At 44.4% G+C, this 15,000-nt stretch overlaps 1 protein-coding gene across 4 annotated transcripts in view; it reads left to right on the forward strand.

Annotated features, from left to right (window-relative positions):
- The window catches only part of ptprt (protein tyrosine phosphatase receptor type T), a 361,408-nt gene that overhangs the window by 141,376 nt on the left and 205,032 nt on the right, over window positions 1-15,000 (forward strand). For all 4 annotated transcript variants that reach the window (XM_086200288.1, XM_086200289.1, XM_086200290.1 and 1 more), the window contains 5 exons: window positions 4,504-4,664; window positions 6,001-6,111; window positions 9,397-9,478; window positions 10,929-11,044; window positions 11,840-12,014. In XM_086200288.1, coding sequence (XP_086056414.1) covers window positions 4,504-4,664; window positions 6,001-6,111; window positions 9,397-9,478; window positions 10,929-11,044; window positions 11,840-12,014 — 645 coding nt within the window. The remainder of the gene's footprint in view (window positions 1-4,503; window positions 4,665-6,000; window positions 6,112-9,396; window positions 9,479-10,928; window positions 11,045-11,839; window positions 12,015-15,000) is intronic.

Below are 15,000 nucleotides of genomic sequence, written 5' to 3' on the forward strand. Positions count from 1 at the left end.
ACCTCAATAAATGGTGGGTGGAGGTGTGAAAGTGATGGTGAAAACACCACCTTCTCTCCCTCCAACACCTGACGTTAATTCATAGTCATTCATCAACCATAATTAAACGTGTGTGTCAGATTTTTGAGCGGCAGCATGTGACAATGGGGACAATATCCTGTCTGCAGTCAGGGAACGTAGTCTGTGTCATGTCTCAAATGCAAATATAACAGCTCTTTGTCCAGAGGGTTCACAGTGAGTTTAGTAAGTGGGTGTGATGGTGAAGACTGAAGGAACAACCAGAAAAATACATACAACCAAAGCTGCTGATACAAGAGCTGCAGAGAGAGGGACTCAGGAACGTCTGAGTTTGAGTGTTTTACCCTGTAGTGACAGGGTTTGATCTTCATCCCAGCAACTATAATGGCGTCCGTCTGGGTGCTGCTACCAAATCAGCCAGCTGGTTCTCCAAAGAGTTGATGCTCTTCTTCTGCTCAGCATTTACCAGCCTCAGGGCTTTTACCTCTTCCACCAAAGTCCAAGATCATCTTCTGTTGCAGCCTGACAGAAACTTTCAGCTAGAAAGTCCTGAGATCTTTTGAAGTCCTCGAACTCCAATGCTGCAGGGTTCTTTTTCAGACCTGTGTCACGGATCATTGCGGAAATGCAGACGCCTTGTACGATGAGAAAGACGGAAATGGCTGCTGCTAATTAGCTACAATGCTTTTATTGAAAATACAACAAACTTTGTATTGTTAGCCCGGCACATCACACACTCGGGGGACTGACTCACACGTTTCTGGAATGTTCTTTGCTCACGTCAACCCTTAGAATGCATCTGAAGTCTTGAGTTATGCTTGGAGGAGAAGCTGCGGACAATTTAATGTGTTCTTCTGGTACTGTAACCCTTCGGCTCCCCCCACAGAGACAGTTGTTATACTCAAGGTTATCACCAATGTAAAGACGCGTCACGCACAGTTGTGATTGCTGAGTTGACTCATTTACTTGATTTAAAACAGAAATTTTACAGGAAACAAATCTATTCACAGAGAGCACAGCAGTGCAGCAAAGGATAGCAACATACATCTTTATGAAAGTAGGGAGAGGTGTGTGTGTGTGTGTGTGTGTGTGTGTGTGTGTGTGTGTGTGTGTGTGTGTGTGTGTGTGTGTGTGTGTGTGTGGGAGGGAAGGGGTGTGAATAAGAAATGTAATCAGGGCCAGTTCACGGTGGAAAGACCTGGCTTGAGACCCAGGCTATATTACTTTAACACACACACCTGCACACACACAAACCACCATTTTACATCTATAAGAACACACACACTCTAGCTCTGCCTGGCTAGCCCACAGTAATACAACTTCAACAGAATAAACACACACACACACACACACACACACAGCGCTGCTGCAGATTTTCTCCATTTAACCAAGGTTATGGATAAAATTTCTTTTTAGCCGTCTGTGGGTGCAAGATTGCGCTGAAATGATTTCTGAGGGTCTCAAATGATGTTTATGACCATCCAGCTGGTTATTGCATCCCAACAAAATCACAACCACACACATACTGACTAACCTGAAGAAATGGAATTTGTCTTATTGGTGAGTGTGTGTCTGCCTGAAGTTGTTATTGGGGGATAAAATGGCCAAAATCAGGTTAAAGTTAAAGGAAGCCCCTCAGAAATCGATTCAGCGTCCCAGCAAGAGTGTTTGTTTCTGCAGCTCCAAGTTTGTTCTTTTCAAGTCTCTTCTTTCTTTTCAAAAGTCACTGCACTGCCCTTTGAAATCAAAATGCCACAATATAAAGGCAATTGTTTCCGGTAAAATGCATCAGTGAATAAATGAATGAAAGTGGGGGAAAAAAACACGTATCATTGTGTTTGACTTCTGATTGGAATCAGCTTATTAGCACCAGCACAGAGGTGGAATTTCATCACTTGTTGGACTCAAGGATGAGTTTAGTCAGTCAAATCACAACCTCCAGGGATTTCTGTCCATGTGGCAGGAATGCTCCCTTGAACCCCAGGATGAGCTGAGTAGATTTCAGCTTCAGCGTGCAGCTCACTGCTGATTGGCCAAGTCGCTACTCGCGCTGCGCCCGCCACCATACGTTCATCTGCCCCACAGTGTTAAAACTGCAGTCACGCATGTCTGATTCAATATCTCTACTCTTGTCTTCTCGCCAAATTGTCGCCCAGTAACATCTATCAGTCCTTCTGGTGGCAGTCGTCCAAACTGAGCTGGCCGACCCATAAAAGCTCCATACCGCACCATAAAGCAGAGACTAAAACTTACTTAAACGGCAAGTCGACAGAGGAAATGTGTTTTATGTCATGGTTCAGAACCTCCAGGGCGTGGATACATTAAGATGCTGATAAACGTGTCCAATGACTTTAAGCAGCCTGAGATGTTTTTTGCTGTATCAAGTGTCAGTTGATGCACTAGTACTTAAAAAAAATTAGTCTAAAAAGCTCAATGTCCAGCAGCTTTCAGCGAATGGGACGTTTTTGATGGCAGGGAAAGTGGTTTGACCCTCTAATGAATCTCAGAACCTGCTGATTAATGGTAATTTGAAATATAGGTTGAAGAAAAGAGACAGTGCACAAATACCTGATAGGGTTGCGAAGTTCCGGAAAACCTTCATGGGATGTAAGAGGAATATATTCTTTAACATCCTCAAAAGCCCCGCTGTCATCTGCAAGATGCTAATTACCTGTGTGTGAGATGGAATGGAACGTTTAAATACAGTTAGTATAAATGACCCTGAGATGTCCGTTTTACTGCTGTTAATTCCTGATCTGAACTCAGAAACTGTCCAGTCCTTTGCAACCCTAATACAAGCAGAAATTGTAATTTAATTTCAGGGCCATCATCCTGACTTTAATTTATTTAGCATCTTTCAAGAGCAGACGAGCTCAACAAGAACAAATATTCCAACAGCACGAGTCATTAAATGCAGACAACCAGACGAAAACGAAAGGCAGGTCAAGAACATAACTAAACAGAAGTGCTCACAGGTCTGGAGTCCAATGGGAGAGCGTTCCAAAAATTTTGGCCCGACAGCCACAAAAGCTCCTTCTCCTTTTTTGTCTTGTGCCTGGAGACACGAAGCTCTGTAACACAAGCAGGTGCTTGACTCTGCGAAAGCAAACAGAGGCCAGACAAGACGAGGCGAGCAGGCGGCAACGAAGCCTTGATACTGTCAGACAGACACACAGTAGAAGAAAAATAAACTGCTTTTAGACTGCCATTCTTTCGGCCACTCGACAGCCATCGCATGCTGTCGCCCACCACGGGCACACGGACTCCTGTTCTGAAGCCTTGAGTTTGACATTTAGGTCAACACCATCTTGATCTTTTGCCAGCAGAGGTGAAGAGGTGAATGATGAAACAGTCAGTACATGATGTTAGAAAACATTAATGTATTAGTTAATGTATTGTAGTTTTCGAACTAACATACTTAGATAATGTGATTGGGAAATGTAATACTCTAGCATGCGTATCTGGAGTGGATATACTGATCGCCCTCCTGGTTGAACTGTGTCTCATGTTGCCGGCTGTGGTCACTTAAATAAATACCAGGACATTGTATCAGGAGCTGATTGGGCTTGACATGCCAGACTGCTTCTTCTACATTAAACCTGTCTGTTCTTGTGGTGTGAGTCTGTAATCCAATACCTGGAAGACAATCGGTCAAAGGGAGAGACGTAACAAATCAACCCCACCACCAGCTTGGCTAAGGGTTAGCGCGGGGCTAGCAAACAACTGGGTGTTACGGAAACAGTAACCAAACAGACCTCAGCATCTGGATGTGAGCTTCCTCTAAAGAAATCCCCCAGGAAGTTAGTGGGACAAAGAACCAAACTGCAGTTTGGCTTTGAGAACGTCTGAATCATGTTTGAGGCTGGGATGCTGGCACAGGGCTCCAACAAAATGAGACGCCACAAACTCTGGATCAATTGTTCTGTGCACCAGCTGGTGCAATGGCGATGACACTTGTGAAACTCCTTGAGGGGTGGGAGGAGTTTTCACTGACAGGCAGCAAAAAAGAAAGAAAGAAAGAAAGAAAGATAGATATCCCTGACAACAAAGGTTTGAGGTATCAGGAGCAGTTTGGGCTTCATTCCATATGGAATTGAACCTGGAATGTTCTGATTACCATGAGCTACCTCACCCCCTGAGCTGGTGTGGATGCATAAAACTGCAAAAACAATGAAACTGCTGCTTAACTGCACTGCACCCACCTTGTGTGTCTCAGGCTATAACTTGTATTTTGTCAACGGCTCAAGTCTCTCAAGGGCAGCCAGTCAAGTGTGACCAGTGAGCGTCCCAGCCTGCCCTGGACGGTTTCAGGACCTCGACACCCAACTAAGTCATTTCTGTCACACCACTGGTGATAGAGTGTGACTGTGGTGCCTTCTTGAACATGGCTGGAGTAGCAGAACAAACTTTAACTACTATAACATGTTGTACTGAATCTGAGGTATCCTGTTACGATGATAGGGATGTTTCTGGCTGTCTCTGTAGGTTCCTTCATGGTGGTGAATGCGTCGGGCCGGGCATCAGGGCAGAAGGCTCACCTCTACATGCCCACCCTGAAGGAGAATGACACCCACTGCATCGACTTCCTCTACTCTCTCTCCAGCCGAGACGGAGCCAGCCCGGGCACACTTAACGTCTATATCAAGGTGTGTGTGTGTGTGTGTGTGTGTGTGTGTGTGTGTGTCTGAGAGAGAGAAGGAGAGACTGACAGACTGACAGAGAGGAATGCATTGACAGATGAAGAGCCTGATGGAATGAACAGACTGAACAGCTCAACAAACAAACAGACCTCTGTTCCCTGTCAAGGAGGGATGAAGTTAGCTCAGGGGCATCGAATGTTAAGTGTGTGTGGGTGTGTGTGTGTCTGCGTGTGTGAGGTGCAGAGAGAAAATAGCAGTGGAAAATGATCAGACTCCATCTGATTGGCTGACATGTAAACAAGACACTCAAGTAGGCACAATAACTTTGGTCCTTTCCGGATACCATTAAAGTACCTGTAACCTCTAGTACCGGTACCGTGTGGTAAACCAGTATCACCAGTGCTACACTATACTGTATACTGACGCTCACTGAGAAGCCTGCCAACATATGGAGAAATAGCTGCAACATGGCATCACACAAACAGGATTCAGGATGCTAGGCTACATGTACCTCATATTGCTGGTGGCAGCAGCTTGGCTGACTGGGCTGGCCCTTCTGGTATTTGCAAAAACTGCCAGATGGCAGTCCCAGTCTTGCATGTTGACTCGGACTGGAGGCGGCGTGACTGAGGAGGAAGAGTCTAGCAAAGGAAGGGTCACTAGTTCGATCCCGGTTCAAAGTGTCCTTGAGCAAGACTGAGAACCTTTAATGGTTCCAGATGAGGTTGGGACCTTGCATGGCTACAACCTGTGTGTGTGTGTGTGTGTGTGTGTGTGTGTGTGTGTGTGTGTGTGTGTGTGTGTGTGTGTGTGTCTGCGTGTGTGTGTGTGCGTGTGTGTGTGTGTGTGTGTGTCTGCGTCTGTGTGTGTAAGGATGAGGCAACATTAAGACCATCAATCGCTACAGAACTACAGTCAATCAAAGAGTGAATCGTGCATATTATGGTGAAAAGGCTCCGGTGGGCAGATGGGAGGATAAATGGAAGGAGGTTAAAGGAAAGGAAGGACAGGACAACATGAGTTCAGGTTGCTGCCCCAACTTCCATTACTGAGATGGCTTTTTGCCTTCAGCCTCCTCCAGGTGACAGTACATCTCTAACAAGTAGAGGGAAGTTGCCAAGTGATTCAGAAGTGCAAAAGGATTTTTTGGACTGATAATTAGTCAGTGGTGTTTAGAAACAGTAGGCAGAGGCTACTAATTGGCTTGTTTTCCATGACTAAAACCTTCAAATTTTGACTTAAAAAATTTCACGTGTGCTTTCCCACACCTGCAGATGTCCAGTAATTGTTTTCATCCCCTGAATCGCTCTTTTGTTATTCACGCCTCCTCTCACTGCTGCAGGTGAACGGCGGCGCTCAGGGTAACCCGGTCTGGAACGCCTCTGATACGGTCACTGAAGGCTGGGTTAAGGCTGAACTGGCCATTTCTACGTTTTGGCCCAACTCCTATCAGGTAACACATGCACACACATACACGCACGCACACACAAACACACGCTCTGTTGTGTGTCTCATTGTGCTCGCATGAATATCCATTCAAGCCTATTGTGTTATTCAATGCCAGCTATTTGCAGGCTATAATAATGACAAAGGGAAGTGGTTCAGTATTTGAAGTTGCCTGAACATGTTGAAGCACAATCACGTCACTGAGGAGAGAGAGAGTCAAGATTAAACTGCTTTTTTGGGGTCTATAATCATGAGTCAGACGAACTTAATGGACCAATGATTTGATTCATTTACTTTTTACCATTTTCAGGCCAATTATAAAAAAATGTCAGCTTCTCATAGACATGAAAACCACCATTAGAGGAGTAGCGATGCCACTCAAATACCTGGTACTTTCACTTTTACTACAGCGCCGATGAAAGGACCGAAGCAGCACCAGAGTATAGTATTAGGTACTCGAATGCAACCTTTGCGAGCTGTAGTAAGAGCAGCATGGGGGACAGTGATGGTGTTTCCGATATTCTTTTAGCTGTTCAAACTCAACATGTTATAAGGTCGCTGCCTGAATGCAGTTGAGTCCTTTCTGAGTCTGACATGAGCTGAAGTCATGGAAGTTCCGAGCTATGGTGACAAACTTTCATTCCTCCATCCAAATTGTTGATGGCGGAGCTCCGACATCTGGATGTACATACAGTACGTCCCAGGATCAGAAGCTCTGGAATCAGGCTACAAATGACCGCATTCACCCAGGTTTTGTGTTCCTATTACAGAAAAAAACTCAGAGTATGTGGGTGTTAGCTGGGCCTTTGGCCAGGCGATGCTACATTGCTAGCACCAGATGGAGTGATAGGTTGAGTTTCATCATATAGCAGGCCGTGAGGTCATTAATAGATCATTAACAGGTGTCTCTCCTTTGGCGTATTCCTTTCATGTTATAACACTAAATTGTTTCTGTTTAATGACTGTGTGTGTGCGGCGAGACGTACCCTGTGGTGTTCTTTTACTGAGACAGCAGCTATGCTTTACCTAATGACTGAGCTGTGTTTAGTAAATGAAAGCACCCCTGTGTCTCACACACACACACACACACACACACACACACACACACACACACACACACACACATCTGAAATACAACAGTAACCAAAGAGAGACAAATGTCTGTGTTTCCCACTCGATTGTGGAGTCACCTCCCATGGAGACATGACTTTATTTCCTAAATGGACTAAAACCTTTTCGTACCTGAGTGCGGACCCTCCTGTGAAGAAAGGACTGGTTTAAGGAAGCCCATCACTCTTTCAACAAGCAAACATATAGAATAGAATGCCTTTATTGTCATTATACCAGGTACAATGAGATGCCACGCTGCTCCTTAGGACGTGCACATAGAAATAGAAAAATATACATAGACACATATCTACACTATTATACCTACTTTTCGTTTGGCTTTCATCACGTCTGCTGCAGGTGTAACTGAACATCCATCTAAACTGAAAGATGGAATCGTGGAGAAATCCTCGCAAATACTACACCAACCAGATTACTGTCATCTTCTGCAATTTTGTAGTTCCTCCAAAGGGGAGAAAGATAAGTGGGGAGGGAAAAGGTCCAATGCTGGATTTGGGTCTGGGATATTGTGCTAAGACCACCCTTACGGAAATGTGACTCCATTCAGCCTGGGCTGGAACAGACAGGGTGTTATTTCACAGAAGCTGTCAAAACCAAAAAAACACCTCAATCTTGTATGTATGAGAAGTGTCAACACTGCGATTTTGTGCTGCCTTGCCGTGTTTGTATCGATCTGACCTGCACAGACTTGACTTTATGTGTGTTTAATCAAAGCTTAGGTGCAAGGTTACACCAAGCAGCAAAATCAGGTCTGTCTTTACACCTGAGATCACTAAGTATTGTTTGTGATTGGGTTGCTGTCAGGTGGTACTCGTCCACATACATTTACACCTGCTATTAATATTCGTCTCCAGTGTCCACACCTAAACTAACATCATGTTTTCTCCTGCTGCTGGTGAAGCATTTCTAGTGTCAGACTAAACCGTCATCTCGTCTGCACGTCCACAACAACGGGAAAGAAACCATGTTGATGCATGTCTGTCTGCTTGCTTCTCTCAGTGGGAAAAGAATCCCTCTGAAAGAACTGGAATAACGACACAAGCAGAGCAGAACGCCATGTTATGCTGCCGATTTAATTTTAGCTGGGCTCACGACCGCCGCTGTCCACGGGACAATCTGGATGCAGGAATGCATTCAAGACTGGTGGGAGAGGGTTGTCACGGTAACCTACTCGGGTGAAGACAGGGGTGTCCAACCTGCTTATGCACCGTTAACTTTGGCTCCGGCTGCCGTGATGATGAGTCGTAGCACCTGGAGTAGTTTCTGCTGCATCTATGACTGATTTCAGCCTGCAGAGTCGCTGGATGTGGAGACTCATTTCCATTTACACTTACACATCTCTGACATCCCAAGGAGGTTTGGCAGGTCAGATCACAATCTGTCCTCAATGTGTCTCGGGTGCATTTACACCTTTACTGTATATCAATGTCAGCCCCTGTCAGATTTCAATCCAATCATAAAAAGACACATTTTAAAACCAGTTGTAAATGGGACCAAAGTTTCATCAGGTTCACCAGTGGTGCCAAAGTGATCAAAAGTGATTACACTAAAGAGTCTTCGACATCCAGTCACTTTGATCCAGAGCCTGAAGAAAGAAAACTTCACCTCGAGAGGAGAGAAAATGACAAAAGAGGGATTTCTTGTATTTATTGTTGGGGAAGGAGGAGGGTAAAGTCTTCCCAGAATTCTTTCACATTCAGGCTGAGTCACAGTTTGAACTGTTGTGGAACCTGACAAGCACAGCACAGAGGTGTGTGTGAGTGAGTTTGACTGTATGTGTACGGGTCACCAGAGCATGGCCCCGATGACAGCCTTTCACTCTGACAGGGAAGAATGAAGGAGGATGACAAATAGATGGACAGAGAGAGGAGGGAGAGAGCAGAGAGGATGCTAGAGAAAGAAAGGAGGGGAAAAAGAAGGATCTGAAAGAAAGGAGGAGGGACGGCATATGTGGCTGGCATAAGGACGGAGACAGAAGGAAGAAGTGGAAAGAGGAAAAGTTGCTGACTTTAACTGGAAAATTCCCGCAGGGTTTCCTTATCAGCTTTGCAGGGGTGCCAGAATGCTGCAGCTGAAGAAAGACCGTTTTTGAGTGTTATTACCGTGGCTCACTCTCTTCCCTCCCCCCCTCCATCCTTCCTTTCTTCCCTTCTTCCTTCTTAAGGTGATATTTGAGGCAGTTTCAGTCCAAGGCCATCCAGGTTTCATCGCCATCGATGACATCAGAGTTCTGGCTCACCCCTGCCGTAAGTGACTTTTTGTGTGTGTGTGTGTGTGTGTGTGTGTGTGTGTGTGTGTGTGTGTGTGCGCCCCACAGAATGGTTGACCCTGTGTAGCTTTATCCAAACTCAGCATCATCTGCTCTCTCTCTCTCTCTCTCTCTCTCTCTCTCTCTCTCTCATACACACACACACAGAAACGCTGTGTTAAGGACAGATTGTGAAGCTTGGAGACAGATTGCAGAGGGCCAGGAAGAAGGCCCAAACTCAGGGTCTTCATCACTCATATCTGACAGAAATGCTGCTTCACAAAACTCAAGGCCCCTTGTCTGTGGTCCACTTACTTCTCTCTGACTTCCTATGATGACTCATTCTCATCGACGCTCCATTTGTAGGACATAAAGCATCAAATTTCAAGTTAATGCAGTACCGCTCAATTTGATTTGTCAATGAGTCAAGAATTCAACTTCCTAAATGACCAAGAGGACCAAGCGCACTGTCTGAATGGTTTCTAGATCTTTTACTTAGAAACCATCAAAGCTGTGATGCCATTTTCAAGGAGAGCTGTTCCTCCGACCAGTTTGTAACCACACATTTATTGTAATTAATCAGAGGGTATTTTTGTGATCAACTTTTTGAAGTAATCTTTTGATAATGCATGGTGATTTAGAGCAGAAGCTCTTCCAGTTTCTCTAATTCGTCTTATTTTTCCATTTTCTCCTCTCTTCCTGTCTGTTACTGTCACAACTTTTCTTGAAGTCTCTCTTTTCTTTTTTTATGTCTTCCTGTCTATCCATTTTTTTTCTGTGCTGCCGCATCTGTGTCATGTTACTAATCAGATTAGTCAGAGTGGGTGATTCAGCAGCGTGAATCAAGAGGAAGAAGGATTTCACTGTGTAAGAAAGACGAGCAGAATCTGAGATGATGTGAATAAAGGGAGGAGAGGATTCTAATAATGAACGGGTGTAAAATGAGCAGCCTTTGAGTCCGTGTCATTTACAACAACCTGACAATTACCGACAAGTCGAATAATCATTGTTAAATGATCAATGCGTGCCCTGTTAGCCTTTTCTCTGTCTGCAGTTACAATGAAATTAGCTGGTTGCAGGTTGGTCTCAATGCCAGGACAAAGTCAGCAGACGTCTGCAGGCTCATCTGTCTCCTGGCCTTCGTGACTCCCACTCACAGCAACACAATTAAGATCCATTTGAAGCGGATGGCTTTTGTTATGGCTTCTTTCTGCTTTCTACTGAGGATATCTGCCATTAACATCCTTATATCCTTATCTGTTAGTGGCCCATCAACTGGGTAAATGTCTGATTATGGAACTTTTTAAGTTCAGGTGAACCCCACTTTGTTAGCGCCACGTAAACACTTTGAAATTCTGAAATGTTCCCGCACGATGCAGCAAACACTGTCTTAACTTTTAACATCTATTAAATGTTCATACAGTTTTTCTTTCTTTGGCGTGTTGCAGGAAAGGCTCCTCACTTCCTGCGTCTCCAGAATGTGGAGGTGAACGTGGGTCAGAACGCTACCTTCCAGTGCACAGCTGGAGGAAAGTGGTCGCAACACGATAAACTCTGGCTACAGGTGTGTCCCTCGATATCAGTGAACGTGTGCAGGGATGTTATCAGCAGGAAGTGCGAGCTGGTGCCATGTTTAGGAGGGTGAGAGTGGCGAGGATGTCCAGGCCTGCTACTCATATTCAGTGTTTATCAGGATTTTGGAATTTGTATTATGTTGTAGCCTCTGTGTTCATTCAGCACTGTACACATTTCTGTGCACTGGTATGTTTTCATAGTGCATGAGTAGCTGCCAGTAGGAGAGCTACTGTGCGCATTCGTAACATCTGAGAGGGAGAACAGTGCCCCTCCTGACTGGACGTCTGTGGAGGCTAAAAAAAAAAACGCCACTGTCACTGGTAGCCGAATCAGCCTGGAGATGCTGGGATCAAACAGAAAAGAAAAAAAAACCCAAAAATGTTTTCTAAAGTTCAGTATTTGACCTGCTCAGTACGCGAGGCTCTGATATCATTACAGGGTCATTTGTCATGACTGCGTCTTAAGACCTGGAAACGCCAGCTGTGAGAGCTGCCAGCAGCAGGCTCTGCCCTTTTAAACGCCGTACAGATCTCATGAGGTGGCAACCGTCACTCCTAAATAGAGCTAATGCGAAAGTGCAGTTCAGCTAATCGGAGCTAATGGCATCCAGATGCTGGTAACGATAAAACTCAGCCATATGAACAGCAATGAAAGGAGACAAAATACCTCCTAAAAACTCCCCGGGTAAGAATTTAGAGACATTTCGGTTCCGCCGATGCGTTTGGTGATATAAATGTCCAGTTGATCCCCAAAGCTGACTGTTCATGTCTTTACTTCCCTGCAGCAGTGGAACGGTAAGGACACGGCGTTGATGGTGACCAGGGTGGTGAACCACAGACGTTTCTCAGCGACCGTCAGCGTCGGTGACACATCCCAGCGCAGCACGAGCCGCTACCGCTGCGTCATCCGATCAGACGGGGGGTCGGGGGTGTCCAACTACGCTGACCTCATTGTTAAAGGTAATTCATATAAACTGATAACAACTTAAGTGTTTGTTGTGAGCATCAGTGTTCAAATCTGATTTGAACAAAGGGAGAAACTCATTGAGTGTGTACTTAGGCGTTGGTGGTTAGCGCTGGAAGAGTACTGAGGACACAGGAGCTCTGAAACAGATTTCAGATCAGTGACATTTCCTTTATTTCTGGGCTTCTCTGCTTGCCTCCCACTCCCCACTGGGCCTTTCTGTCGATGGTCAATAGAAGTGAACTAGCATGGTAAGTTTCTGTGGAATTCAGGGATGCTTTGTCTTCTCTCCTGTAACTCCTGCCGCCATGCAGAGGTGGTGTTTGCGTCATAACTCCAGAACTTTCACCAGCATCATTAATGGGAGTTAACAATATGGCCTATCCGTTACAACGAGCTCCAACGGTTTTACATTGTTACTGCTCACACACAATTTCACACATTCCTTACATCTCTTATGTGCCTTGATGGATTTGCTGCGTGTGTTTGTAGCTTGTTCGGAAAGATAGAGTACTTCATTTGAGAAAGTTACGATATTGTGGACACTATGTTTCAACCTCCATGAGCAACAGTCACTTAAAATACAATAATGTCCTTTTGATTACTAGGTTTAGCCAAGGCAGAGTTTTTTTCTTTCAGTAAACCCATATTTCTGTGTCCCATCCATCCATCCATCCATTGATTTTCTGTACCGTTTATCCTTAAAGGGTTGCAGGGGGCGGAGCCTATCCCAGCTAACACTGGGTGAGAGGTGGGGTTCACCCTGGACGGGTCACCAGTCCATTACAGGGCCATCAGGAGCAATTAGGGGTTCAGTATCTTGCTCAAGGACACTTGGACATGGTCACCGGGGGAAGTGAGGATCGAACCAGCAACCCCTCAGTTGCTAGACGGCCACGCTACCTCTGAGCCACGCCGCCCCCTATTTCCGCATCCCGTATTTAAAAAGGTGGTCATTTATTGAACCAGAAAAAGACGTATTTTGGCAGTTCAAAAGACATTTATTTATTTTATATCCTCAAACTATCACGAGTGTCTGTGTGTGTGTGTGTGTGTGTGTGTATTATCCTGTCCATTGTCATCCTCTCACCTCACCTCTTATTCCCTGCTTCCCTCTTGTATTTTCTGGTGCTGCTCCATAAATCCCCTCCTCCGAGTCATTGAAATGCCTTAATGTGATGTACTCAGCTCTGCTCACACTTCAGAGAAAAGAATATCAAGAAATCTTTATGATTCGCCCTCCTGCTACTGGAGGAAACGCTGTGCTGTCGTGGTTAGGGAGGTGAGGAGGCTGGATAATGTTTGCTGTGAGGCCGCCACCGCCGCAGCTACCTGTTGTTGTCAGGCATAATTGCATTCTTCTGCTGCACTCGCTGATCTGAGTTCTCAGCTTCTGTCTCCACCTTCACACATTCTGCTCAGGGATGAAGAAGAAGGGGAATTTTATTTTTCATTGTCTAACCTTACAACAGCGACTTTGAGAGCTTGAAGCATAAACTGGGACAAAAGCGGAGGCAGCGTAGTGAAGTGCATCTTAACCTCACACAATGTAGCAGATACACTGATTAGTTGAGACAGGTTTCATTATTGAGTATGTCACCCACCCCCCACCATGAAGATCAGAATGTTCCACTGCAGAGGTTGTAATTGTGGTTGCAGCACTAGCTCGTGCTGTGAGATGCTCCCAATATTTTGCCACCTTGATTTGTATAAACGTGATGGACAAAATATTAGCCCTGTCAATAAAGTACCAAAAACTACAACTTTCAAAATTAACATCAGAAGGAATTAACCACGCTTTCAGAAACAGAGCGTTGCAATTCCCACGTGAGATTGTCAATAAAAAACCTGTCAGTCAGTACACCTTGGTACACAGCTGAGTTGAGCTACAGCTTGATTAGGTCATTTAATTGGACAACTGTTGTTGTCCTGATACACATGAACGGGGCAGAAAGGATTGATTCACTGAAGCATGTTCACCTCCGGAACAGTAGGTAGCAGTATGTCCCCTTGTAACATCTGGCAGTCAGATTTTTTTTTAACTGCAAACACTAAATTTAAAAAAATAAACAAATATGAAAACAAAAACGGGTTTACTCCTTTAGCTGAGACAGAATAAAGTTTGTTGTTTTACCCAGAAACCCGTTGTTTTTTGCTGTAGTTGCTCTTGTGAGATTAGGAGCCCACAGAAGCGTTCACACGTCAGAGAAATTTGACTCCAACCGCCTGTTAGTCAAACTTTGAGAAATTTGACTTTGTATGATTTAATGTTTACATGTATTTCAAAAGTCGGTTTATATTAGGATTAACACAAAAACTACTTAACTAATAGCATGTAAAGGTACTTGGTGGTTTTGATGTTTTGGCTGATTGCCGTATATGCCAAAGTTTCAGAACTGACCTGCTTTTTTCTGCTGTGAGATGTACAACGTGTTGTATACTAAAACGTTAGCATAACGTTAGCATAAGCTTCCATAACAAAGAAATACATGCAACCTGACTACATGCAACCTGTTACGGTATTTTACTTAATGTTTGCTTGAGCATTTGCATGGGTATTTGAGCTAATAAATCCCATTTGAAAATACTGAGCGACATTAGTGGGTATGAAAATAAGTTTAAGCTCACTGGAGTTATCCTTTAATGTTAGCCTGTGTTGCAAATTTAGAACTTGGGGACGGAGACGGAACCAACAGTTTTGTGGAATGGCCTCCTGTTAGGAGTTATGATACAAATGTAACAAAATTTGAAATTACCTGCAGTCCCAAAATGGACTGTAAGATTTGACTACATTTTGATTTGTCAGAGCAGCCATTTACTTCTTTTGTATTTGTGTTGAAATACTTGTCATTAATAATATGCACACATATTTACTTACATATTTTTTGGTTTATTTCTATTTAACATGAAAATATCTCCAGGTGTCACGAGGGAATGTGGACTGTATCTGTTTTTAATGGAATTTAAATATCTCCTGAATAT

This window comes from Aulostomus chinensis, chromosome 3 (genome assembly GCF_037954235.1).
Source record: "Aulostomus chinensis isolate RoL2024-O1b breed Wild chromosome 3, RoL_Achi_v1.0, whole genome shotgun sequence".
Taxonomy (NCBI): domain Eukaryota; kingdom Metazoa; phylum Chordata; class Actinopteri; order Syngnathiformes; family Aulostomidae; genus Aulostomus; species Aulostomus chinensis.